The sequence below is a fragment of the Laccaria bicolor genome, genomic scaffold, assembly GCF_000143565.1.
Source record: "Laccaria bicolor S238N-H82 LACBIscaffold_24 genomic scaffold, whole genome shotgun sequence".
Classification (NCBI taxonomy): domain Eukaryota; kingdom Fungi; phylum Basidiomycota; class Agaricomycetes; order Agaricales; family Hydnangiaceae; genus Laccaria; species Laccaria bicolor.
In genome coordinates, this window is record NW_001889895.1 from 552272 (window position 1) to 578208 (window position 25937).

General features: G+C 49.2%; 9 protein-coding genes across 9 annotated transcripts; 6 read left to right on the forward strand and 3 right to left on the reverse strand.

Moving 5' to 3' along the window:
- Window positions 1–1068: 1068 nt before the first annotated feature.
- LACBIDRAFT_303598 (uncharacterized protein) lies at window positions 1069–1764 on the reverse strand (the record flags this gene model as incomplete). Its single annotated transcript, XM_001884196.1, has 3 exons — window positions 1069–1233; window positions 1298–1358; window positions 1412–1764. The coding sequence occupies 3 exons, from the start codon at window positions 1762–1764 to the stop codon at window positions 1069–1071; spliced, it is 579 nt and encodes a 192-aa protein (XP_001884231.1).
- A 402-nt stretch (window positions 1765–2166) lies between these two features.
- Window positions 2167–4648, reverse strand: LACBIDRAFT_329980 (uncharacterized protein; the record flags this gene model as incomplete). The annotated part of the gene is made up of 6 exons (XM_001884197.1): window positions 2167–2179; window positions 2260–2429; window positions 2566–2596; window positions 2777–2844; window positions 2959–3320; window positions 3484–4648. The coding sequence occupies 6 exons, from the start codon at window positions 4646–4648 to the stop codon at window positions 2167–2169; spliced, it is 1809 nt and encodes a 602-aa protein (XP_001884232.1).
- Window positions 4649–5852: 1204 nt separating this feature from the next.
- On the forward strand, window positions 5853–8737 carry LACBIDRAFT_294888 (uncharacterized protein; the record flags this gene model as incomplete). Its single annotated transcript, XM_001884105.1, has 8 exons — window positions 5853–5891; window positions 5945–6047; window positions 6105–6200; window positions 6254–6508; window positions 6571–6705; window positions 6759–6870; window positions 6930–7020; window positions 7076–8737. Exons 2-8 carry the CDS (start codon window positions 5996–5998, stop codon window positions 8735–8737), a joined length of 2403 nt encoding a protein of 800 aa, XP_001884140.1. The 5' UTR covers window positions 5853–5891; window positions 5945–5995.
- A 512-nt stretch (window positions 8738–9249) lies between these two features.
- Window positions 9250–9994, forward strand: LACBIDRAFT_329982 (uncharacterized protein; the record flags this gene model as incomplete). Its single annotated transcript, XM_001884106.1, has 2 exons — window positions 9250–9501; window positions 9851–9994. The coding sequence occupies 2 exons, from the start codon at window positions 9250–9252 to the stop codon at window positions 9992–9994; spliced, it is 396 nt and encodes a 131-aa protein (XP_001884141.1).
- A 562-nt stretch (window positions 9995–10556) lies between these two features.
- LACBIDRAFT_192694 (uncharacterized protein) lies at window positions 10557–11180 on the forward strand. Its single transcript, XM_001884107.1, has 5 exons — window positions 10557–10606; window positions 10657–10737; window positions 10789–10829; window positions 10890–10965; window positions 11019–11180. Exons 1-5 carry the CDS (start codon window positions 10600–10602, stop codon window positions 11069–11071), a joined length of 258 nt encoding a protein of 85 aa, XP_001884142.1. The 5' UTR covers window positions 10557–10599; the 3' UTR covers window positions 11072–11180.
- Window positions 11181–12869: 1689 nt separating this feature from the next.
- On the forward strand, window positions 12870–13754 carry LACBIDRAFT_303602 (uncharacterized protein). Its single transcript, XM_001884108.1, has 3 exons — window positions 12870–12993; window positions 13046–13233; window positions 13294–13754. Exons 1-3 carry the CDS (start codon window positions 12898–12900, stop codon window positions 13475–13477), a joined length of 468 nt encoding a protein of 155 aa, XP_001884143.1. The 5' UTR covers window positions 12870–12897; the 3' UTR covers window positions 13478–13754.
- Window positions 13755–14206: 452 nt separating this feature from the next.
- On the forward strand, window positions 14207–16762 carry LACBIDRAFT_294891 (uncharacterized protein; the record flags this gene model as incomplete). The annotated part of the gene is made up of 5 exons (XM_001884109.1): window positions 14207–14562; window positions 14612–14702; window positions 14795–15402; window positions 15470–16111; window positions 16168–16762. The coding sequence occupies 5 exons, from the start codon at window positions 14207–14209 to the stop codon at window positions 16760–16762; spliced, it is 2292 nt and encodes a 763-aa protein (XP_001884144.1).
- Window positions 16763–19405: 2643 nt separating this feature from the next.
- Window positions 19406–21157, forward strand: LACBIDRAFT_303605 (uncharacterized protein; the record flags this gene model as incomplete). The annotated part of the gene is made up of 13 exons (XM_001884110.1): window positions 19406–19408; window positions 19467–19634; window positions 19694–19874; window positions 20004–20036; window positions 20090–20166; window positions 20227–20281; window positions 20360–20452; window positions 20503–20541; window positions 20593–20637; window positions 20688–20714; window positions 20770–20810; window positions 20862–20890; window positions 20944–21157. 13 exons carry the CDS (start codon window positions 19406–19408, stop codon window positions 21155–21157), a joined length of 1005 nt encoding a protein of 334 aa, XP_001884145.1.
- A 488-nt stretch (window positions 21158–21645) lies between these two features.
- LACBIDRAFT_329987 (uncharacterized protein) lies at window positions 21646–25449 on the reverse strand (the record flags this gene model as incomplete). Its single annotated transcript, XM_001884198.1, has 12 exons — window positions 21646–21723; window positions 21812–21936; window positions 22004–22854; window positions 22978–23092; window positions 23208–23438; window positions 23498–23604; window positions 23660–24084; window positions 24239–24494; window positions 24662–24937; window positions 25008–25105; window positions 25160–25281; window positions 25407–25449. 12 exons carry the CDS (start codon window positions 25447–25449, stop codon window positions 21646–21648), a joined length of 2727 nt encoding a protein of 908 aa, XP_001884233.1.
- Window positions 25450–25937: the final 488 nt, after the last annotated feature.

Genomic DNA, 25937 nt, shown 5'->3' on the forward strand with positions numbered 1-25937 from the left:
CTTACTCCAGGACAAATTTCAACTGGGCAGCTCAAAGTTTCCGATTCTCAGGGGTAACCGTGTCTATACTGTAAGTATACTTGACTTCTAGGTGCTCAGCAAGTATTCATTCGAATTGAATCCCAGGTGTTGAGCTGTCGTCATGCGAATTCAACGAGACTTTAATCAATTCGATCCAAGGTGGGGATATACTCCCAAACTGCAAAACCAACCAAATCTGTCACCGCGAAGGATGGCCGCCGAGTGAAGACGATAATCCCTATTTTTTTACCGTCTCGAAGTCCTAATATACCCTCGCTGCCCAAAAGACGGGAACAATCACTCCAAAACCGCTAAGTGAAAATGGCTTTCAGAAGGCCAACATGCAGAACTGACCTCAATGCCATTAGCTCATTCGAAGCCAATGTGAGCCTACCCAAGAGGAAGCTTCTGTGGGCGAGTGCAGTGGCGGGTATGTAGATGCGGCGATCACGCCAACTATTTCTTTCACGACGGAGTCATCGACCTCTTTTGCTATACTCCATTCCCTACCAATTACAAATAGCAGCTAGGTTGTGGGATTACCAATGGTCGGTATCGACGCGTCATTGCCTAGCGTCCCGAGCAGGATTCACCTCCATGGCTCCGCATGACTCTCGTCTCGCCAAACTTCAATAGTCACGTGCAGTCTATGCAACAACGGGCCTGAGGGGGACGGAGTCAAAGTTCGAAGTTGGAACACGATATGCCGCAATTATGGTGAGCGACCTATCAAGGCCAAGTACGACTCCCGACTCATGCCTCTGCTCGAAGTACCAATTCTCACATTTTTGCCGTCAGCGTTCAGGTGGGTCCTGACATCCTTGGCACTTGCTGACATTTTTAAGTTAGAAAGTTCCTTCACGATCTCAGGGAATTCCGCTTTACGAACTCGGAACAGGCACTCCATATACAATGACATTTGTGCATGTTGAAGAATGTGCGACTCAAAATGTACCGCCTGCGATAATTATGGCACAGCTAAAACCCCCGCTTCACCGTGACGTTGATCTATGCGTTGAGGCCTATCCAGCCGGCCCTTTTATTGGCTCATACGCCCGGGTGGGTTGAACTGTGGGACTCTGTCTTCAAGCGAGATAATAGACTGAAATCATCCTGAGAGCGTCCCTTTCCTTTTCCCCCTTTTCCCCCGTCAGGTAACGACCTTTCGCCGCCAATGGCCATGTCAATTTTCGACCGCATTTTTGAAAAATACTTTTGAAATGCGAAAAACAAGTAAGTTTTCACCAGGAGTAGAACACAAGACATGATTTCTCACCTCAAGTGTAGATTGGACAACTTTCTCTCGTTTTTTGCGCAATCTCTCAGCCTCTTCCAAGCTACGCAGGAAGGTCGTCATTGAAATCCGCATTACTAGACTCAACAGACTTACTCGACTTGAGCGTCTGCGTGGGTAGACTGTAGTAGCTTCAGACATCTGGGAAGTTCTTCCCCAGCTTTTTGGAGGCGGCGAAATGCTAGACTCCTCCCAACGACTCGAAGCGGAAAAGATAGGCGGTCAACTTTGTCCGGTTTGAAAGAACTTGAAGCGTCACAGGCGTCAGCAGTTGGGCGGGAAGGTAACTCGGACGACTGGTCCGGGTCATCGAAGTCGGCGTACAACCCCTCCTGGGTTGATACATCGTCAGTGGAACTACGTCCCAGCGTCGTGGAGGATGAAGTGAAAGGGTGGCGGACCAGTGTCGCCGCAGAGGAAGAAGCAAGAGGTAGTTGGCGACTTTCCATGCCTCGGAAGACTGAGTATGTTGTGACTATGTAGAAGATGTTTCCTTTGAGCTGAGACTCTGCTTTTTATTGAAACCAGATGGCCTTCGTTTGCCGCTTAGGTTCGAGCACTTGACGACGACTGTTGTTCTCCAGTTGTTCTACATTGGTCGGACACCTGCTGAACATCGTCATATCAAGACGGCGTTTTACTTGCGAGACTGTGCACAATCACCAGGCTTGCAGTGGGTCCACATAGGACCCTATTGCTGCCGCGGTCGCCTGTTGTTCTACATTCAGTAAATTTGACAAGAATTGGTTTCTCTGTATCTTGTGAGTCTCGTCCTCCAAGTCCTTTTGTTCATCGGCCAACTTTAGGCTGCCGATTTGTCTCACCAGATTTGATCAGTTTTATTTGTACGACTAAACAAAAGCGCTGAGTGTTATATTTTCAAAAGGGGTCTATCGATATGAAAATAGCTGTCAAAGCCGAGCTGTTTTGGCGTGATCACTAACCTTGGTTGAAAGAGTGTGAAAACCTCCTTAGACCACGCTATCTGCCTGATTGGAAAGCCTCTTGAGTCAGCGACAAGAGTTTGCATTATTGTGATTGTGAAGATGGTGTCATCGTGAGGGGGTAAGAACTTTTTGAGAATATTTTCGCTCACGCATTTTAATACTCGAGTCTGCTTGACGCGACGCGAATCGATGACGGCAAACATGTTATTTTGAAAAAATTCCATCCATCTTTGGGAAGTGCTGAAGCAAAAAATCTCGCTGATATTTTCTGGCAAGCCCCACGTTTCCAACCCGAAAACTTACCACTGCATCCCTACCACCATTCTTGACATGCCTGACAAAGAAGATACTCAACTGTTAGTGATGCCCTTGCTCCGGAGTTGGGAGGGGCCAGAATTTAACACAATTGGAGAGGTCGTTAACTTCTTTCATCAGGTATTTGAGGTGAGTATCGTCACGACTGGTTGTCCTTAATTTGATGCCATACCGTTCAGGGTCTTCAATATATGCATACCAACGGCGTAGCACATCGGTGGGTTTCATTTTTCCGAGTGAGATGGAAATTTCACATTTATACAGAGACTGCAAGTAACTGTATGATAACATCCTGATGGATCCTACAGGTCTATACTCGGTACTTCCCCACCCTCTCCTGTCTAATCGAGCTCGTGACTTTCGATCCACCCCCTCGCATACCACTCGCACTTTGGCGCCTGTGAAGTACCATTTCATAGATTTTGGCGTCGCAAAGAAATATGACCTGTCAGCGCCACCTGAAGAACACCTGGGACAATTCCAGAATTTAAGAAGGACAAACTTTGCGATCCATTTGCCGTTGATGTCTACTGTATCTGAGGGCACCTGATCCAGTCCGTTTTCCTGGACGTGCATATGTCGATTTCTCGTCGCCCGGGCCCATTGAAACTCATAACCTCTGTCTTTCAGAAAAGGATTTGATTTCATGCGACGTCTCGTGAAAGATATGTGCAAGGAGAATCCAGAAGACAGGCCAACTTGTCTCTGCTTGGCAGAATATTCGTGCATCGAGATGGTGATACCTAGTATACATAGGCATGGCAACGATTTAAAAAAAAAGTGGATATGTTCCTTTCATAAACTATAAAACTACACGGTGAAACGACTTCAAATGAAATATGATTCTTTCTAAGTTACCTATTGACTACTCAGGAAGTTCCCCAACAACCTCGTCTGAATACTGACTATATTCAACTTTCACCCCTCGCTCGACGAGCTCATACCGATCATCCTCATCCGTCAGGTCAGCGAAGAACTTTGGGAATAAAAACGTCTTCTTCACCCCATCCTCACAATCCACCTGCTCAATCGTAACCGCTGCCGCATCCCGCCAACCCTCAACAATACAAACCCCAAAAGATACCCTAATCCGCGCTTCACCCTTCAGCAATGCCTTCAATCCGTCTAAAAAGGCTGATCCTCGCACCGTATTATCCTTGGCGAGGGGATGGTTACCAAGGAGAAGGTGCACGGTCACCGAACGTTGATTATCCTTTGATGTTGTGAGAACGATACTTTCGTTAGTTGGAATCCGATATCGAGGGGGTACGAGGGTAATTGCGCTCCCAGAAGATGAAGTGACGCTGACAGGAAGTGGGACGATGTATTGTCCTAGCCTCCTCGGTTGTGGCGGTAGATTTAACCTTGTGTAAAGGCGGGTAGCGGTGGAAGCAGAGATAACTTCGGGCGTGTTACTAGTAATCGGTGTACCGGGATAATGTGTTTCGAGGAAGGTGCGTATGGTAGGAAGGTGTCGAGGTGGTGGATTGTTTAGCACAACCCGTTCGAATGGGTATTTGGGATCAACGATCATCACCGATTTAAGCGCAGCTTCATCTGGGATGCCTTGAGCAAAAGGGGAGGTAAGTGTGTAGATGGTTTTCGTCTGGCGTTCGCCGTTGTCGAAAGAACTTGACAGACATTCGGAGGAGAGGCGGTCGGGGTAGAAATCGAGGAATAAAATGGTGGGCGTTGGTGTGTTGTGGGGGAGGGTGGCGCAGTATGCCTCGCCATGTGTAATATAAAGCGAGGGGTCGTCTTGCGCTAAGGTGGTCTCGGGTTCTGGCGCGTCGACATCGTAGTAGTAGTGAGATGTTCCTTCAGTAATTGCGTTGAGGACGTCGTAATACTCATCCTCCGGGAAAGCGGAGGGTACAGAGACTAGGTACGCCTTCACTTTGGATTTATGCCATTGGCGGAGCAGGGATTTCACGGTGTCGAGAAGGGATGACGACGAGGAGACTGATTCAGTCCCCGTACCAATCGTTGATCCGTCAGAGGATGAGAGCAAGGAGACAGATACAATGTATCCGTCGGAGGATTTGAAGAGACTAATTCCGGCGGAGGCCATTGTTCTTGGTGGGGAGTCGTTTTCAAGGCTTGTCTTTAACCGGTTTTGATATAGATCTTAGGCGTGTCATCAAGCAGTTTGTTCAAAAACTTACAGCGCAAGTGCTTCCCGTGGAGTCAGGAGGAGTCAGGAAGAAGACGCCCAGTTTGGTAGGTCTCCAACAACACAGCCGACCGTCGACGTTGTCAATCCGTGTAGATTGTCAGACCGTGATGTTAATCAAAGAAAATCTATGTGGTAGTCAAATCGTGCTAAGCGCAAAGCAACTTGAAGCATGAAGATCTTTCGAGAATGGGGATGTCGTCGACGTCGGGGAAGGGTTTGAGCTGCCAACGCGGCTCTTGGCACGTGTCATCATCTGTTCGACATTGACACTGACACTGACACTGACACTGACAGGCACCACCTGAACCAAACCTGAACATGAATCTTGGCCGAAAAGTCGCTCATACTATATCTCTTGGCTCATGGCGGCCTTCTGAAAAAGTAAACAACTGTCTTTGTATGCAAGCACTCGATTTTCTTTCACCCAACTCAAATTTTCATCTCAACTTTATAGCTCCGCTCAGCATTCTTGCTTCAAACATGAAAATCGTGAACGCCGGCAGCCTGCTGGACCCTATAACCGAATGTTTCAGCGTTCGATAAGTAAGGCTGGATAGATCTTCTGTCGATCATACAACTTTTGTAGCCCCCTGGCAAGCTGTCCGAAACCACGAGAAACCACGCGACCTTCGGGATCCGTTTTTCATTCAAACAACCAAAATTAGCTTCATTCTCGCACCGCCCAACTCCGCACAAACGTAAATCAATCCAGCATGCAACGTGCATGAGACGCTCGTTTTTGGTGACGACGCATCGGATACGCGTTTGGAACTTGGGATTCGGGATCGAACCTGGCTCTGATTTTTTCAAGAGATTTTGAGCAAGCGGTATCAGCCGCAACTTTATGGAGCTTTATGGTGTCAACATTCAACGAAATTTTTAATAGCCCCTTCAAGCTGTGTCGGATTTCAGACGTCCCTTCGCCCTTATCTCACACCGGCACCAAAATCTTCCGTGCGGTCCAGCGTTTCAAAGTCTGTCAACAGTCCGTCACCAGCCGTCACCATGCGACCAAAATTTCCCATTGAATTGACGCTTGAACGTCGTTAACTAGATAAGAAAGGTATATATAAGGGTCAGATTTCAGAAGTCAACCCTCATCCCATCGCAGGTCGATTTGATCCACTGTCTTCGCTTGGTGAGTTTCCTCCTGTAGTTCGAGTGCAGGTGCCCTGACACATTTTCTTCCAGGTGCAGGTCACCAACCCTCAACGAATTTCCTCTGCCATTCATTTCTTCAGTATGCGTTCTCAACATATTCCGCTGGGACTCTTTCTCCTGGCATCTATTAGTGGTGGGTTCCACTCTAACCTGTCATACTGTCACCTACTCAGCTCGATTTTTCCAAAAGGCGTCTTTTCAGTGCCCCTCGGTATAACTCACGATCTTCCTGCTGACGCCGATGAAACAACGCACCAAGCTAATCTCGACGCGGCCACAGTTGAAGGTTCGTCTTCATTTGCTTCAATCGCAAACTGTTTTATAACTTTAATCCTCAAGCTAATCGGCAAATCGATATCATGGAGAAAGTCATGGCAGACCCTGATAACGCGAAGCATAAACCTCTCATCGATGCCGCGTTCGGAGCGAAGGCCGACCGGGACGCAATTAAAGCAAATGTCGAGAAGCTCAAGACCGGCAGCGTTCCTGTCAAGCTTGCCGCCGACCCAAAGTATCTCGCCTACACGTCGTACGATACTAGCACGACTCCCATGACCCCTGAACATATCGTGTTCGGCAAACAGTACCATGATTGTGCGTGATAAATGCCTGCCCACCTTGCCTCTTTAACATTGTGACACGATTATGTTTCGTAGCTACGCCCGCCGCTCAAGCCGGTACCCTAATCCACGAAGCCACACATGTACTCGCCGACACTGGCGATTATATGAGGGGTAATCCTGGCGATATTATCCCAGGTAGTGACCCACGTACCTCGGCCAAAACGGGATGTAAGCCGCTTATTGAATAATATTCTTTGAATCGTGCTGACCATCAAATTTAGACACAAAGTCGATGGAGCCGTATAAGACCGTTGACGAAATCAATGCCGACAAAGATTTCGTCAAGATACGAGATAAGAAGGGGAATATGCACCTTAACGCGGAGTCCTACGCGTACGTTCTCTGGCTTTTTTTACATACGAATCACCCATTCACGGATTTCATTTCATAAGGCAATTTGCAAGCTTATGCGCGAATGCTGGTCTCCGCCGCCGCGAGTTCCACATGTACAGACGAGCGTTGGCGGATGGTGATCACGACATGGTACGTGATTAAATGCGACTTTCTCATTTCCTAGTCTGATTGATACGGTTTACAGGCCGCCCATTACCTCGTGAGGCGCCAGTCGTGCGCGCTTCCCAAGGACTACTTCAAAAATAAAGCGGCTGCCAAAAAGGCTGCGGAGGCAAAAACTCCTCCCGCTGGTGACAAGAAAGCTGCATCCAAACTCGCCACGACCTCTAAAGCCTTGGGCCGTTTAACTGCGGGTGCCAAGAAGTCCGCTCTGACACCTGGGTCCAAGAAATCGGCTTTGACGCCTGGATCCAAGAAATCAGCTTTGACACCTGGTTCCAAGAAATCCGCACTCACGGCTGGCGCGAAAAGCTCCAAACTCGCCACGGCAACAAAGGGACGTTTAACTGCTGGAAAGAAATCTGCTCTGACACCTGGTGCAAAGAAATCCGCTCTCACGGCGAAAAAGCCATCATCTAAACTCTCCGCTACCTCCAAAGCCACCAAGGCTTCCAAACTCACCAAATCAGCCCTTGGTACCAAAGGCAAACTTGCAGGGAAAGGTGTCGCCGGTGCTCGTAAACCAACGTCCAAGTTACCTACCGGCAAGCGCGTTGCCTCTGCCAAATTCGGAGCCGCTGGCGCGAAAAAACTTGGCACTGGTAAGAAAACCGCCACAGCCAAGTCCCTGACGAAGGGAGCAGCTCGCGCTGGTGCCAAGAAGGTCGCTGGTGCGCGCACACCGGGTTCCAAGTCTCTCACTAAGGGAGCTAACCGCGCGGGTGCCAAAAAGGTGGCTGGCTCTCGTACCACCAAGGGAGCGGGTACTAAGAAAGCGGCTGGCGTGAAAGCTCTGACCAAGGGAGCGAATCGTGCAGGGGCGAAGAAGTTGGCTGGTTCCCGTACCACCAAGGGAGCGAGTACTAAAAAGGCAGCTGGCGCGAAAGCTTTGACCAAGGGAGCGAATCGTGCAGGGTCGAAAAAGTTGGCTGGCTCTCGTACCACCAAGGGAGCGAGTACAAAGAAGGCGGCTGGCGCGAAGGCTCTTACCAAGGGAGCAAATCGTGCAGGGTCCAAAAAGGTCACTGGTGCCCGTACCACCAAGGGAGCGGCTTCGAAGAAGGCAGGTGGCGCGAAGGCTCTCACCAAGGGAGCAAACCGTGCAGCGTCCAAAAAGGTCACTGGTGCCCGTACCACCAAGGAAGTGGCTTCGAAGAAGGCAGGTGGCGCGAAGGCTCTTACCAAGGGAGCAAACCGTGCAGGGTCCAAGAAAGTCGCTGGTGCCCGCACTCCCAAATCGGGAGCGGGCTCCAAGAAATCTGTTGGCGCGAAGTCCTCTACCAAGGGCCCAGCAAACCGTGCGGGTGTCAAGAAGACTGCGTCAAAGACTGGGGGAACTCAGAAGGGAGCTGCCGCAGGAGCTAAAAAGCCTTCTGTCAAGAACGCGGGCGGCGCTCGCAAAACGACATCCAAGGTTGCTGGAAAGCCCGCCTCCAAGTCCCTCGTCAAAGGAGCGGCTGGCGCCAAGAAAGTCACGTCCGCGGGTAAGCCGACATCAAAGGTTTCCTCTCCCACTAGAGGTGCCACTGGTGCTAAGAAGGTCGTCGGGGCAGTCGCTAAATCTGCTCCAAAGAAGAGCACCGTTTCGGCTGGCAAGGGGGCTGTGAAGAGTATTGCGACCCCGCAGAATTTGAAGAAGGCTGCCGCGCTAACGGCTACTGTGGTTTCCAAGGGCAAGAAGAAGTAGTTCGAAGGAATTATGTTGACATTGTTTCGAAATCTTACAGCAATTGTCTTCAACGTTGTACGTGGAAGATAATTATAATACATTGAGGGTTTGTTCGGATCACAGATTTCAAAGCGAGTCATCTGCCACTGGCACATGTCCACCCTGAGCGAATATCGGAAAGCTTGCTGACTTGTTTTCGTGGACCTGCTATATCAAAGATTAGAGAAACATGAACCGGAATTCTCAAAAATTTTAAGACGAACGAAGACGGCTTTTAGGCTCAGCCGCTGGCATATTCTGTCAATACTCGCAACCTCTTCGCCCTGTCCTCCAATTTGAAGCCGAGACGTTCCGGTTCTGAAATAGTATCTTGGTCAAGGACCGTGAAGATTCCGAGTCCTGTCAATTATCCAAGCTGCGACAGAGCGCAAGGATAAAGATAGATGTCTTGAAGGTGACACTGACAGACAAGTGAAGTGAGAGCATTGAGACGTTTGCCCTTGAAAGTGAAAGTTACATGAAAACGCACTATGCGACCGGCACTTCCAGCATCTCGCAAGAAACGATGGATTGATCTGGCACAACAAGAAAGACACAGCACACGGACTCGGAGATCGAGGCTTGAAGTACAATTATCTGTTGTCGGTGGCTTCGATGATGACAATGAGATTCCACAAATTTGGGTGCAGGGTACCGAGGGACTCGTTCAAGAGAGGATACAGCCTGTCAAGGAGTTGGCACCGAAAATAAAAATTTTCACAGTTACTCACCGACGAAAGTTGGTAAGTACTCCGAAAAATCAGCACTACAATTGGCCCGTAGACTTCCGGAATCCTGACGAGCTCTTGAGGTATGAACTTGAAGGATTCTGCTCGTGACGCTGGATCGTGATGGCACTGTAAATCATCTCCATAGCTCCACATGAGTCTCTCCTCCTACCATTGCACACAAATTTCGATAGGCTCGCGCGGCAACGTGAAGTGGATACTGAGGGGACGGAGTCAACGTTCGAAGTTGGACAGGATGAAAGAAATTCAAGAGAGTCCTAACCCTATCTTAGGGCTTCTATACTTCTTCCGTCTCCCAACTATAGGGCCCGTATATGATAACTTCAATGTATGTATATCGCAGGTTCCTTCGTATGCAGACGGTCACTGGTCAACCCAACTCATGCCATCCGCATCTGCAGTCAAGCAATGCGACGCCTCCGGTCTGCTCTCGGCACACCTCGCCAACCCACAAGAAAACTTTAGGCGAGGCTGGGGCGGCTATTGACTGTCGTTTTTGAGCGGTGGTTCCTCGAGAGGGGAGCAAAATAACGAAGGATGAGGGAGAGGGTAGAGACGCGGGAATACAGCATCGGAAACAACCTCACAACTACCGGTCCAAAGGTTCTCTATCCTTTTTACTACTCATGTTATGTCTGACCAACTTGTTGTGTGCATAGGGCCTCACTCGCCTCTTGCTTCCTGGAGGTCGTCCCCAATGATTTGGCCACCCCGCCCGTATATCGATCGATGCGCTCCTGAAATAGAAAGTCAAAGTGCGGACGAACCTCGCCAGTCGAAGGTCAGCGGACTTCCGATACAGCATGCTGATAAAGGGGAACTTTTTCTTGCTGTGGATGGGATTGACAAGTGGAGTTAGTTCTTTTGCTCCAAGTTCAATCACACGTTAATCTTACGTTGACCATTAGCTGAAGTCCCGCTATCCACGGATCTGGTCAATTATGCTCAGCCAGTCACGTCTTGAAGAAGGATGATGAGGACAGGAGGCCATCGCACGGCCCTAGAGTGCGCCCCAAGGCTTATCTACCTGGTCAAGCTGCTCCCTACCCACCGCAACCAGCTCCCAAACAAGAGCAAGCGAAAGTCAGAAACATGTCGAGTCAGTTTTACTCTACACAAGCCCAATCATCACGATCTAACCATGCCTAGCTGGAAACTTCATCGTTGTTTTCAAGAAAGGAGTCACCCAAGATCAGATTACTGAGTACATTGATCAGGTCAACGAGAGTGGTGCGTACTGTAAACCTTCGAGGTCGAGGTCGATCATTTATTCACTTGCAGGTGGCGAGGTTACACATCGCTTTGACCCAGAAGTCCTCAACGTAATTCAGTGCAATCCTGTTCCCGTCTTAGATGCTGATGCTCATGTATTTTTTTTGAAGGGATTCTCGGCCAAATTAACCCCACAGTCTCTCCAGTCCTTCCAGTCTCTCACTGGAGATGTGATCGATTTCATCGGTATGTATACGACGAAATTTGGCCGGTATGCGCAACTCAATATTGAAACTTAGAGGCCGACGGTGATGCTGCCCCTGCTATTGGTGTGGCAAGTGCATCAGGGTGATTAGCGTCATATGTTTTTCGTTGTTACGATTTTTGTTTTCAAACGTCCAAGTCGAAGGTATCTGCAATTAATTCGATCCATCCGATATATCAAAAATCGACTCGTATAATTATTTGTCGTCGACTCGCGTCAAACTTTCGCGTTCAGCGGGCATGATGAGGCATGGCCTGGGTAAACTGCGAGAACCATCTGTCACTACTCTTTGATTTCGGCGCCTCAGTGATATTTAAACCCGACGGATACCAGTATCGAGGATGTCACCTATACTCGTTCATACCTCTCAGAAGTCTCTGATAAGCACTGGAATAGGGATTCCCTGCTCCAGAGCGCGGTCACGTGCACGTACATACACGCATCACATGTAGTAGCTACTCACCGCAATACCACCACTTACCCAGTCAGCTACACGCTGGGGAAGCCCTTCTGCCCTTTCCAGCACCATTACTGGAGACAAGGAACCTATCGACGCTTTTAAAAAGTTTCCAGGAGAACCATTCACGATTGAGTATGACACTACTAGTACTACTAATGGGAAAGTAATTGGCAACCTCGGTCGGCGAACTTGGGTCAACGCTACGAAATTCACTGAGCGATCATCTCCCATAACTTGACAGTCATAAATTCATCGATTTTCTTACTGTTTTACAAGGCACACATGAACCCCCCCTACATTCAATGTAGTTCCTTGTTGCCCCGCACTTTATGAAGGATCTACACCGTTTTGAAGGATGCGTCCTATAGAACAACTCCTTGAAAAGATACAATTCAAAACGTACGTTGCGCACCAAGGAACTAGTCGTAGTTCACGTTAGTCAAGAGGTCTGGACCCGTTGTTATACCCCACGGAACGAGAGTTAATTTACATGCGGAGGCTGATCGGCAGAATTGTGAAGTCCCCAATCAGACTGTGCCCCGTAATTGTTAGATATCTCGAGCGAGCGAAGGTTGACGGTAGCAATGGATTGATGCCGAAGGTAGAGCCTGTGCATCATCAACTCTTCCAAGTTCATGGCGTCGCATGGAGGACAGGATGGCGCCGCCTGGCAATAACCTATAACGCTGTACTTTTCAAGTCTATCAATCGATTCGACGTCGCTGATGATCAGGCCAGGCTTTTGAGCGGCCACGGCGTTTCAGATATGAGAGGGACGTACCCTCTGCCTCCCCAACTTCAAGTTTGAGATGTTTTGGAGGTCAACTTCCACCATCTCATCACTGAATTCGTCTTAGCAAACCAATAAAAGGCGTACCTACGGATAAGAAATTTATCGGGGCAAGGCGTGTTCTGCTGGAGCATTCCGCTGGCCTCTACCACTTTATTAGCAGAAGACCATCACAGAAGCTGTCGTGATTTATATTGATGATGTAGAGGAAAGAATCTTCTTCAACAGTTGAGGGCGGCAGTTGATTGTGGTGGTTGAAAGAGTTTTGCACATGCGTTTGGAAAATGACCGGCCCGTCTCAACCGCATTGACGGAACGTGAAGGCTGTGCAAAGGCACGGCCATTTTCCTCCGATCGCGCGCTTTCCTGCATCCACTTCACACTGAAATTTCTACTTGGAAGACGTGCTCCCGGAACCAGTAAACCCATGTGAATCAAACCGCGTCAGGGCGATGCACGAAGCGCTCACCCCTGCCATTGTTTTCTTGACGACCTCGGTTCTCGGGAATGGTTGTCTTGACTCTCTATATAAAGCTGTCGATCTAGGATTTTCCGAGATTACACCCTCATCCACCAACCGTTATCTTGACTCGGTTATTCGCGAATTTTCGTCTCCCACGACGCGGTATATTCTCTTCCTCCGCTGCATTCCATCACCGCGTCATGTACGCATCGTATTCAACGTCCACATCGTCCTCGAGAACGTCTACCTCTAGTACCAATACCAACAGTAGCGGATACAATGGAAATCAGAAATCGGTAAGCGCCCACTATTCAAGTCTGTTTCCGTGCTTATTTTGTCGAACCGCAGCTCGCTCCGGGAGACGTTCCGACTCTCGTTCATAACCTCCTTTCTTCTACAAAACAATTGCAGGAGATGCTGCGACAATGGAGCTTGAATCAAGCAACGGAAAGTCAAGTGAGCGACGTCTACGTCCAAGTAGGCACGGAATTCAATGCGATCATTGGCGCGTTTGCTTATCACCAAATCGATCTAAGGTACGACACGTTATTTTCTCCTAGCAATAGAACTAACACTAATGGTGTTTGGCACTGCAGCGATATCCATTCGATTCCTCAGGAGTTGCGCACGGTGTTGGAAAACTGTCTCGCTCAGGAACCGTCAAGCGAGGTCTTCCAAAGCTTCGCACCCGAAGTGAAAAAGATATTCTACAAGCTGCTAAAGGGTCTTCAATCTCGTCAAGCAGCGTGGCGTGCTGTCGTCAATCGCGAGGCCCCGTGACGCTTGGCAATATTGCGAATATGACTGCGCCGACGAGTTCGCATGAATTTGTAATTATGCCTGTTCAGGGTTGGATTCACAACCAAATTGCCACCACGGCCCAGCCCACTGGACAAGACAAGGAGGACGAGGGCAATGTTTTGGCGCTTTGGTTTATGGGCTGTTTCTTGATCAGGGAAAGGAAATAGACAGAGCGTGCCAGGCAGGGTTTATTTGAGGCTATTGCTAGTCCTTGACTCAATGTTACCGTCGATAGTTTCCTTACCGCTTGCATTTGGTAAATTGCTACTTGTCTTTTTTGTTGTAGACGATAGGCAATGCTTGGAAGTTATTTCAATTTGCTGATCAGTCCTTTTCAATGGAACTGGTTGGCATAAATCTCGACAACTTCATACAGTGATATGTTTCCACTCCCTCACTTTACAGAAGAATACAACGAAATAAGGACCGCCTCTTTTCATTTTTTTCCTATCGATTCGGGTCAGATTCCTTACAAATTACTTAGAACTCGTCCGTCACAAGGCATTTGGCGCCAGAATCATTTATTTGTACCTATTGTTCAAAAGCCCCCGATAAGCGCCACATACACATCTGGCATGTTAGGCGTCCACCACGGACATCGCCTCACAAGTCCTCCACGACGACCACGAATCCAACACTTTCTATGCTCTGAAGGCTTGAAATCAATTGTCATCTTATTCTTGGAACCACAATTCTAACCTAATCGGAATGTACAGAGGACGGTTTAACGGAAAAGCCGCGTCTGGGACGACGGCTGCAGGACATGCAGAGGATTCTCAACCTAACGAAAGTATCAACAAGCGGAAGCAGGTAGCGCCTCCAAGGATTGCGACGGTGGCGCCACCTCGCAAGAGTAACGTTGGGTGGAGGGGCAGTTATCGGGGGAGGGGTGGATGGCCTCAGACAGCGATCAGGGGCGACAAGGGATGGCGGGGAGGCCGAGGGAGTTCAAGCGTACGTGGAGGGCAAAGGTCGTCTGGAATTTACACATCGGACAGTGGGCAGGGTGGAAGCGGACGAACAAACTTCAGGACTTATACAACGGCGGCAAGCACGCCGCCAACGTGGAATTCGACTCCGATGGACTATTTTATGCATCAATTTGGTACGCAGGACGGTACTCAAGTGCCCAGAGTACCTCAAGGGCAAGGGGAAATTGGACGACCACATTTTACGACCTTCACAACGACGGCTAGCCCGCCACGTTCGTTGTCACCATCGAATTCATCACCGGAGCCGACGATGACGCGGCACTTCAGTCCTCAAGACGACGTACAACTTCCTACCGTATCGCAGCCGAGATATCACCCACCACTGCCGCGGAAAACAGCGTCATCTACCCAAAACCTGACGCAACCATACAAACCCCAATTTGCGAGGCATTCGTCTCCACCGCCGTTGAACGAGATTTCGTTCAATCGCGAACTACAGCAGTCATTATCGCCACGTCTAATAACTCCCGATCTTCCGCCGCTTAAAAGGCGGAAGTTGGATACCGAGCACGAAATTCTTGTCAAGGAGGGAGCAGAGGAGGTACCGCCTCCAAAACCGAAACCCCCACTCCCCAAACGTTCAACGAGATCAGGCTCTGCCGCGTTCTCATCATCACCCGCTTTCTCTACGCAACCTCCTCCAAAATCACGTCCCTTCGAAAAGGAATTATCACCGCAAGTAAAGGCTGAGCCCAGTTCGCTCTCGCTCTCACCCCCACCTCCACCGCCATCTCGCCGCCTCATAACCGAATCATGCACCCTCTTCCCTATTCCCGACAATTGCCGTAAATCCTATCCGACTTATTACCAGAATCGCAAGAACTTGTTCCGCGAGAAGGTCAGTTGGCTCGCTGGATTCGGGTTGAAAAAGACGAGGGTGTTTTTCAGGGACGATGGGATGGTTGTGGAGTGGTGCGCTTCTTCTCCTTCTTCCCCTCGGAGGCAAAAAGCTGACGCAGGGTTGTGATGTGATTTGTAGGACGAGTTCCACCCCTGTGTGGTCTGACACACTTATGCCTGAAGCACCCAGCTTGGCGATGGTGATACGAAGCGTGCATGAAGCGAACTCGCTTAGCCCCGAAAGGCTTTTGCAAGGGAAACATGCGTCAGAGGCGGAGGCTGCGCGTGCTTCTCAGGAATCACGCAAGCCTGCCTCGTCAAAGGATCATCCCAAACCTAAACCATCTCAGCGCAAATTTAACCCTGTTCCTATTCCTCGGCGTAAGCCAGCCACGAAGGGTTCTCAAGTCGTTGAGCAGGGCGTTGGTGTTACACCGGAGAGGAAGAACATAGACCTTGCTTCTGATGACTATTCAAGGAGAGTGCGCAAGGAGGAGGATCATGCGACTGAGGTCGTAGAAGGCTTGATTCCATTCCGCAGCATGAGTCTCGAGGAGATACGTGGCCATCCTGTGGTCAAAAAGGAAGAGAGCCCTGGTTTCGTACCTGGTTCTGATGTACCTCGTTTCGCCAGCGAAGACCTCGTCACTCAGACCCTGTTGCATCCGGAGAAACACACTTCGCACCAACCGACTCCAATCCCCGACAAAGACCTCGGATGGAAGGAAGTTTCGACGGTCTGGGCAGAGCTAGACACCGTCGCTCTAGCATTCATCGATCGGTTCGTAGCGCTTTCATTCTTTCATTCTCCTCGTCAACGCTCTGAAAAAACGTTAGGTACATCCGGACATTCGACTCTGATCGATCAAAGCTAGAAAAGGCGTACACCAAAAACGCCATTTTCTCCGCACGCATCCATACCCCTTCACCTCCAAAGACATACACCCCCTTTTTCTCAGACTCGCGTTTACTCGCTTCCATAACCACGCGTAAGCAGATCGGGCGGGCGCAGATTATCGAGTACCTAAACGCATTGGGACCGCACCAGTTTTGCCCGCATGGGACGATGCGGAACGTTGCATATACGCTGATGCTGCATGAGGGGCTCGTGTTGATGACTGTCCATGGGGAGGTGGTGAATCCTGGTGGTGGTGGTTCTGACTCTGAGGGGGGTGCGGAGTTGGATCATGTTGTGTCTCTTGACCAGAGTTTCGTGCTTAGGAGGCCCGAGTCGGATGGGAAAGAGGAAGAGGGGGATGGGGACAGTGGGGAAGCGGCGTGGCCTCTTGAGGCGCTTTCGCATCAGATGACTGTGCGGGAGGAGCCGTTGTTGTGTTTGGAGGGGGTTGAGGAGGCGTTGCCGTGGGTTGCGGGCATCGTTGGAGGTGGAGGTGATGGGGTTGTTGTTGATGATGAGCATGAGGATCTGTAATGTTGGCTGCGTCGTTGTCAGCTCTTTCTCTTTGCTTTACGTTTCGAACAAAATGAAACCTAATGAATGCTTTGGGGTGGTTGAGGGCAATGTATTAACTCTCTGTACTACTACTATTACCCAACATTTACCAGGCTGATGTTGTATTGCTAGCGCACTTTCTTCGACCATGATGAGTGGTGTAGAAAGTCGCGGTCAACACGGGGTTCTTGTTGCCAACTTTGTCATGCATCGCAGCATCTCCGGTCGCGGCGCGTTGCACGTTTTAGACTTGCATTGATTCAACAACCGATATCGATTCCCCAGCCGCTCATTTCTACTCTCAACACCTCAATTGGCAGGACTAGCTGGACTATGGGCTACTTATCTTGCACCCGCTTCTCTGCAAAAGGCGGTGACTCAGATGTACATCCTGCAGCGGTGTCGGTGAGGGAGGAGGAGGAGGAGGAGGAGGAAGTGTTCCATCATGGTGCCGATGAGATAGAGGAAGATCGACAACGAGGGGACGACACTCGCAGCCAAGGACGAGAAAGCCGCATTAGTTTCTCCACCAATGGAGAACCTCCAGTGACTCAAGGATCTGTCAAGCTTGCTCGACTTTCCGTGGCTACGACGACAAGAAGTTCTATGATGTTTTCACGAACTTCAAGAGTACTCGGAACGCATCAACCTCTCCTGATTCGATTAATGCGCATTGCGCATCCATGCTGTTCTCTGTATATGTCTGACTCCCGCTCCCTGACTCCCCAAGTGACTGACATTTCTTCCTCCAGGATCGAATTGTCAAAATGCTCTCCTTATCACGTTGCCAATTGAGGCGTGGGTCGCCCACCACCAGCCGCCCCCCACCAACTTTCAGCAATGAATCGTTACAGGGCCCTGTCGTTCCTAATTTTTATGACATCGCCTCTGGACAAGTGCATCACTTCCTACACCTCGCGGCTCGGTTTGTCGGCATCGACCCCATTCAGCAACGACATTTACCGTTTTCCCCCCTTGATCTTCATTCGTCTCAGCGGCTCTTTGTGTTCTTCGTCACACCTAATCATCTGGTTTTCTTGCTTTGACTGTCTCACCCGCGGACAAGGTTCGCACTTGCTCTGGCGATCCGGGGCTTTATTCGCACATCTCGGAAATTCTGTCCACTCTTACTCAGCATCTGTCTTTTGAGTGGGACGATGCGGAAAGTTGTGTACTAAGTATACGTTGATGTTGCGAATCCTGGTGGTTCCGAGGGGGCTTCGGATTCTAATAGCTAGGTATTTTGACCAGACTTTCGTGCTGAGAAAGCCCGAGTCGGATGAGGAAGAGGGAGATGGGGATGAGGACAGGTATGGCCAAGCGTGGCTTCTTGAGGTGCTTTTGCATCAGATGACTGTGCGGGAGGTGCCGTTGTTGTCTTTCGATGGTGGTTGCCGTGGGTTGCGGACATTGTGGGCGGTGGAGGTGATGGGGTTGATGAGCCTGAAAACCTGGAACTTGAGCTGCGTCATTGTCAGCTTTGTTAATTTATAAACGCTTTGGGGCCGGCCGCGTTGGAAGTAATGTATTATATCTCTTTGTGCTATTTCACGTCGTTGACAATCCCAAGTCTTATTAGCAGGCTCGAGGTCAACTCAGTTCCTCCCTCGGCGCCCGTTGAACTTCAATGCGGTAATCTTGCTGTATCAAGGGTTCTGATCATGAAGTCGTCTGTGTTACTAATTAGTGAATTTGATAAGGTGCGACTTTTTTTGGGTTGGACAACATACTACAACATACCCTATAAAACTCTGTCTCAGGCTGTCTCAGGACAGGCATTTTTAAGCACGGAGTTGGACCCCTATTAGCACGAGGTCAGGCCCAAGTTGAGCCTGACCTCCGGCCTGGCAATCAAATTCAAATATCCAGCCCTGCTCGAAACTAGTGAGAATGACTTTCGGTCAGTCTAACATATTATTTCGCCCACTGAAAAAAGAGTATCATTCTCAGGAAAACACCTTTCTTTACAATCGAGGTTTTCACTGAATGGACAGAATTTCCGGTCTAAATATAGGGCTGATAACGTCATGATCTTGTTTGTGCCTTGACAAATTGACTATGTATCAGACTTGTAGTTTCTACAGCCAGAATGCGGTGTTGTTGGTGTTGGTGTTATGGTAAGGATCGTCGTGGGTTGTCCACCACATCTCGGAAATTCCCGGAGGGTCATCCACTCTTACTCAGCACCCTGCCAGGAACATTTCAAAAACGAGCCTCTTCGTCGCCTGCTGATCCGGAATTAGAGGAAGAGAAATTGGGATGGAGAGCCTACGTCTACCTCCAAACCCGCCGAAAATTGAATCAAAGCACCCAGAGCATATCCCCCGTCCCTATCACAGGCTCCAACTGCCGTGCGCCTACAATCAGACTCGAAAGACAACATTTGGACAACATTAACCTCCCTTCATCAAGGATATCTTTGTCTGTGGGAAAACGCTTCCAATATGAAGTGACCCTGCCGGAAACAAACGCCCCTGGACAGGCAGCATGTATTTGAATACCAGGTTCTCAACTTGCAAGCTTACCCACCTCGAGGCTCAAGATACCCCGTTGAACCACTTTAGTTGCGTTCATCGACTGAAGTTTCTCAAAGGACCACGGTGATCCCTAGCCCCTGAAAGCATGGTGCGTGCTGTAGATTGCCATTTCGGCCGCTCTGACTCCGTTTTCTTGGGCAAAATAGCACGAAGCATCCGACCCACCAACGTTCTGGGACCCAACGATAATTACATGTCTATTCTTCACGGGCCTCACAATTTTGGTCAGAAAGGTTCTTTCGACGTTGTTGAACGGTGTTGCTTACAGTCATTGGCATCAGACTTACGATTATATCTGCACCCTCGACCAAGAGGTACGCACGCTGTTCCGAAATTCACCGAACGTATATGGTGCTAAGATTGTCGTCTTCAGGTTGAATTTGCATGGCCTTGTCCACCGTCACTTGGGATGCTTCTTTTCTATTTCAACCGATACGTTCCCTTCATCGATCAATCTGTCTCGCTTTACCGTGAATTTCTTCTACTTTCCGTCATCCTGCGAGTACAAACTTCGATCGTTCTCTGTAGTGAGGCTTTCTATGAATCCGCCCGAGGTACGCATTCAGTTTCAGTAGATACATTTTCTCACCAGCGGTCGTTGCTAGATCTGTTCCCATTTAAGTAAATGGGCCATATGTTCGTTCGCCTCCCCGTCTTTCAGCTATAAAGCTTACGTTTTTCAGGGTTCATTTGTTTCGGGATCTTCATTTCACAACGTTGGTGCCGTCCTTCATTTACGTACCCGGACCCGATGGCTCAAACACTTCAGTGATAATCACTCTTCGCACCTGCGCGATTTGGGGAGCAAGGCGACGAGTCACAATACCCCTTGCAGCTCTAGCTGTGGTAGGCATCTCTTGTTAAAAATCCGGACATGTATCACAAAAGCCTCAACCTCATTAACAGGCCACCATTGCGCTCTTTGCATCTCAGGAGGCAAAGCTGCTCAGTTCCTTACAATGTGAGCTCTCACCACTCCTTTTATTCTTTAAGCATCGTGGTCAGTGCCAAATAAATCAAGTACTAATCTACACATCAGTTATCCACGGAAACGGTCGGGGGTGCTACATCAAACCAGGCCCGGGGAAGGTTCTGGATCTCGTATTCCTGCCGAATTTTATATCTGACTTTGGTGGGTTTATATCTCTCGCTTTGTTTGTCACAAATCTCAAACGGATGTAGTCGCTATTACTCTGACGACGATCAAAGCTTACCAGCACTGTAAGTTACTGCCTTGTAGAACCACGAGACTAAATGAATAATCCCTTCTAGTTCGACTCTCTTGCTCGTCTTGGCTGAATCAATTTTATAGAGACGGTTGGTCCATCCACACCCTATTCCTGTTTTGGGAACTAATAGCAGCATAGGTCTTCTTTACTGTGCATTTATCCTTGGTGCGTATTTTGTATTTAACTACTGCCACGTTCACCGATTTATTTGCCTTACTAGTATTGGGTCTCATCAATATCATCAGCCCGACTTTCCCTGTCGTGCGTATAAATCCATTCATCCTGTCTCTTTGCTAATATTTTGCTGCCCAGCCTCTATACTACAAGGCAGTCATGCATAGGTACGATTCCTTACTTATAACAGCCAGACTCATGACAAGCGATCCAACCCTAGCCCCACACGCGTCTTCCATTCAATATTTTGTAATCGGGTGATGCTACTAATTCTAAAGCAGCGCCATGACATGGCTCAACGCGGGAGGCGGCCCGAGGTAACAGGCGACGGAGAAACGATGCAGATGTTTTCAACGGTGTTTACGGAAATAATCACGTCCGGTAATACTAGTACTGGGCACAATTTTATCAATCGCGAGTCAAATGCCGCGTAATTTTCAAAACCTCGACAGTCGCTTAAACTCGGATCGCGGGGGTAAACAGAGTGGTGAAGGAGGCACAAAATGAAGCTATAAATTGAGGACTCGGCGCTGGAGTGACGAGCCGACTACGTCGATTACGCTCTTTATGTAATCTCACCACCTCCTTCCTACGAATCATTTTTCATGAACCCGGCTTGACGTTGTCTGGCCAAGTCTGCTACTCCTATGCCCCACCAGTACCTCCCCTTCTGAGTTGGCACATATTTGATCTCGTACCCTTCCGTCAACAATTAGTTGCAGAGTGTTAGATTTTTCTGAGCGCAATCGGTGCACAAGTTCTCTCGAGCTTCACGCAGCCTTCAGAACTCAGCGAATAAAAATCTAGGCTACATGATTACTAGTTGCTAGTTCAACTACTGCTTATCGACACGCCAAGTATGATACTCTATTTTCTTTTAATTTACCAAATAAAATACAAAGCGCGAGGTCCGAGTGGCCATTCACCAAAATCGTGTTTGTATGGGTTGGAGTCCTGCAAATTTCCGGAGCATGACGACGTTTGAAGTGAGGCTGGAGAACTGTGACAAAAAAATACACGAAGATGGGGACGGGAGAGTGTAAAAATTAGAGGAATCGTAAAAGACAAAAGGATTGAATTAAACGCACCCCGTTTCCAATGAATACCTCCGCCCTCTGCGCGACATACATATCTAGCGCCTGCGCTACGTATTTCTCTTCCCATCCAAGTTGGAGGTCCCTGCTAGTTGCTATCCCGTCCCAGGCCCAGGGTTCTGATGTTGGGAGAATCAGATGAATCAAAATAAAGGCCAGAGGGCAAAATAAAAACCCTCAACGCACCTCCTATTCTAACCTCCCCATCCCCAAGGGCCACTTCCCATCCGCTCAAAGCGTCCTCCTTCAAAGCAGTCCGAACCTCCTCCAACCACGCTCGATCCCCATTACTCATAATATACACCCCGCGCAACCCACTCCACTTCGTTCGTCCCCCATCCCCCTTCCCTTCAAGCCCCACTGTTCTCCCGCCCTTCCGCCAAACCAAAAACCTAAACCACCCCTCCTTCCGCATCTCCTCAGCCAACGCATTTCTCTCCATCTGCTCAACAAAGGCAAAATAATCCTGCACGACCTCCCTCACCCTCCTCACCACCTGCCCGACATCAGGAATACAATGATCGTAATAAACCTTCCGTTTGGCTTCCATGGTTGGCACGGTTGGGTGAGTAGTAAACGATTTCCCTGCCCTAGACGTAAATCCCCCTTCAGAATTCCCCGCCGAATTAGCGCTAACATTACTCTCCACAACGCGCGGAACGACGAATGCGTCCCCAGTGTGGAGACTCATGTCTGGGAAGGAATTAAATCCCGTGAATGTGGAATTCCAATTGGAGAGATGGGCGCAGTGGGAGATGAAGTCCCCTCGTCGAAGGTGGAGGGCTAAGAGGGGCAGTGGGGTGTTGGTCTTGTCGATAATATCTGTAGAAGGGGTTGGTGATGGACCAGCCGAATTTGAAGGCGAGGAGGAATTGGAAGCGGAAGAAGAATTTTTAAACGAGAAGTTTGGCCCTTCAAAAAATTGTCTGTTTTTTTCGAACGCGCGGTGAATGAGCGGGGACCATGCCCATTGGGTGAGCACGGGGGAACGCGAGAGGGAGGGCCAGATGTCCTGTATGCGTTTGGAGCCGAATAGCCTGAGGGAAGCTGAGTTAGCGTGACGGTAGCCTAGGGTGCGGGGACATTACGAAGTATTGAATTCATCAACAGCAAATTGATTGAAAGAAAAAGGAGGGAAAATAAACGCAACATGACCTCACCAAATATCAAAGACGTTGACCTCCCCCTTCTTCACCTCAACGCAGCGCGCATCTCTCAAGTCCGGTTCGTTCAAGCGGGCCACCCACGCCGACAGAAGTTGGTGCGCGGATGCATCTGCGAGGAGAATTTGATTCTTTTTCCTCTGGGGTGAAAAAGAATTTGGCTCGGAATCTTAGGAGTGTCAATCATTTTTTTTTTCGACACCTATCGAGTCAACGTAAGTGCTTACCTTCTCCGCTTGAAGACGGAGTTGAATCGAAACTATCGTAGTCGTCGTACATATCCTCCTCTATGTCATCTAACCACGCATTGCGGTCAATCCAGGTCGTTCGCATTTCCTCGGTTGATATATACACGCGTGAAGAAGGGGGACAGATGGACTCATAGAGCGGGTGGGGAATTGCGCGTGGCGTATCGGGTGCGGTAGTTAAATTATCGGGGGGCAAGCCGACGATGTGTCCTAATTTTATTAAGATTCAAATTACAACAATCGTGGGGGAAAGGGAAGAGGAAACGGACCAGCTATCATCGTCGACAAGGGTACGCGGGATGGTATGAACGAATTCCCATTAAACAGAGAATATTCAGGGCCATATCGGTCCCATGTGTAGTTGTCATATACATAGCTATCCATCGCGATTAAAATGGGCACAAAAAGATAGATAAATGAGAAGACCACACCCTCTCCCCGCGCTCCACGCCAGGTGCGCCGTGACCACGATTTCCTGCAACGCGTTTCCCCATCCCCAACCTGAGCCGTGGTTTGCAAAGAATATGTATCTCCCCTCCGGCTCTGCGCTTGCGTTGAGAGCATCCGCACCTAATTGGTGCTCATACGCCGTGTAAGCTTCGTACAAAGGCGGAGTATTCGATGCGGTCGGTGGCAGGTCTTGAGGCGTCGGATATGGGGGTATATGCGTCGGCGGGGAAGAAGGTAAGAGGGAAGGAGGTGGTGAGACGGAGCGGGAAGGCAGGAGGACGTAGACGATGCTGCATACGAGGAGGCAGAGGAGGATGCGGGTATATCGCTTTGTCAACGTTCTGGGGAACACTTTCGTCGAGCTGGACGTCGTGGAGAACGAGGAGGACGCCGGCAAGAGTGTGTACTGGCGGTCCCTCATCGTCGTCGGGTTTGAACGTCGCGATCCATTACATACAAACCAATTTAATCGTTTATGAGTTTATTAGGTGTGCGCGGAATCAAATTTGGTATTGCACTTTCCCGAACGGGGCAACATCGCAGTTAATTACGTAACGCACCCTCGATATTGACCACTTCCGCCGGCACTTTTGGCCAATTTTCAGGCCGGGGGTTACCAATTCAACCTGAAAATCAATTGAGATGAAGAGGGGAAACACGATATTGAAGATAATTTCACCGACATATCCCTTGGACGCTAATTCAATCTGTACCGCGAGCTTGAGATAGCCTTCTGCTTCTTCAAGACGTAAGCCAGCAATAGGAGGTTCCCATCGTTCTACCTTCTTGACAAGGTCCCTGAGGTTCGCTTGTACCCTGAAAACACTGACCCCACCACAGAAAAAGTTCTCTCTTGTTGTCTGACGACCCGAAACGCATCAGCACAAAGGTTTCGAGGGTTTGGCAGCGAGCGGCGAAAGGGAAGGCTGCACAGTGAATACCGTCGGTCTATTTCTCGTCATTTCTCGACGTCTCTATACTACTCCTCGATCGTGGCGAAGCCAATTTCAAGGAGAACTAAGCCGCTCGGAACGCATTGCATGACGTCAATGCAGAAGTTCCAGCCAAAGTGTCGGAGGCGTAGAGATACGGCCGACGCCCGGGGCCATGTCACAGATTTGTTTTCCTTCTGCCGATCATTGGCCCGAATGATCAACGTCAAGCCGAGGAGGTTGGAAAAGGTGGTCGCGATTTCGTTGATACCTTCCAAAACAAGAACTTCTAGAGGGGCAGTATGCATTACCCGGAGAAGGGAGGCCCTCTTAAGAGCCAAAGCGTGTTGTGGTCCCCATTTGTTGTCAGCCTAGCCTCTTGAATTTGTCTGCACACCTTGCTCTCGCACTTGGGACAAAAGCTTCAAACTGTTGCGCAACAGGAATATTGCTATCAAATTGGCCGTATGGAAAGTCAAAGTCCACAGTGCAGTGCTGGAGGATGAGCTTGAGCGGACATCAATGACGACTTGGAAAAACACCACGTACGTGGAAGATAAACGTTAAATGTTGAATAAAGTTCCGACCGATGATGTTGAGACGTTGCATGTGCCCGATAGAATCTAAGAAAGAGTGCGAGAATATCGCGTAGTGGAGCCCGTTGGGGAAATCTAGCAAGCAGAGATTCTGGAGTCTTGTCCTCCACTCGTGTCAAAGTATAGCCGGCGAGTGCTCCCTTCACGTGAACGTTGTAAGAAAGGATATATATATCTTACCGATCACCTGAACGACTTACCCGAAGGTAAAATCCACCAACCACTTCTGCTATAGTTCATCATCGTGCATCGTGTATACTTTTCTCGTAAAATGTGTCCTTCAAAATGTAGTTATGGTTCTATATGGCGAAGAGATGGTCGGGAGTAATTCGTCGTAGTCAAAGCAAAACCTGTGGAAAGACGCAATCAAAGAGTTCCATCTCTGACTGTTTCAGTGATCCAATGGCCGTTCCAAAGAGCATACGCGTTACGTGGAGGTGACGACTCGGACTCCTCGTCAGAACCAAATTTCCCTGATTGAACGAAAGCCTGAGTAGTGGGGTTCACAATCATGAGCCACTCCGAGCCTGCAAACAGCGCTTACCAGCAACATGCCATTGAAGGACCCAAAGTATTGATCAAGTCGATGTATCTTCGAGATTGCTTGAAATTTGAACTTCCTTTCCGTATGGTTGCAAGCAAGTTATAAGAGTGGTGGTCTGATTCTGTTCAAGTTTTCCGAGTCGTTATTGAAGTTACTGATCAATTTCAAATTTACAAGGTCCGATGGC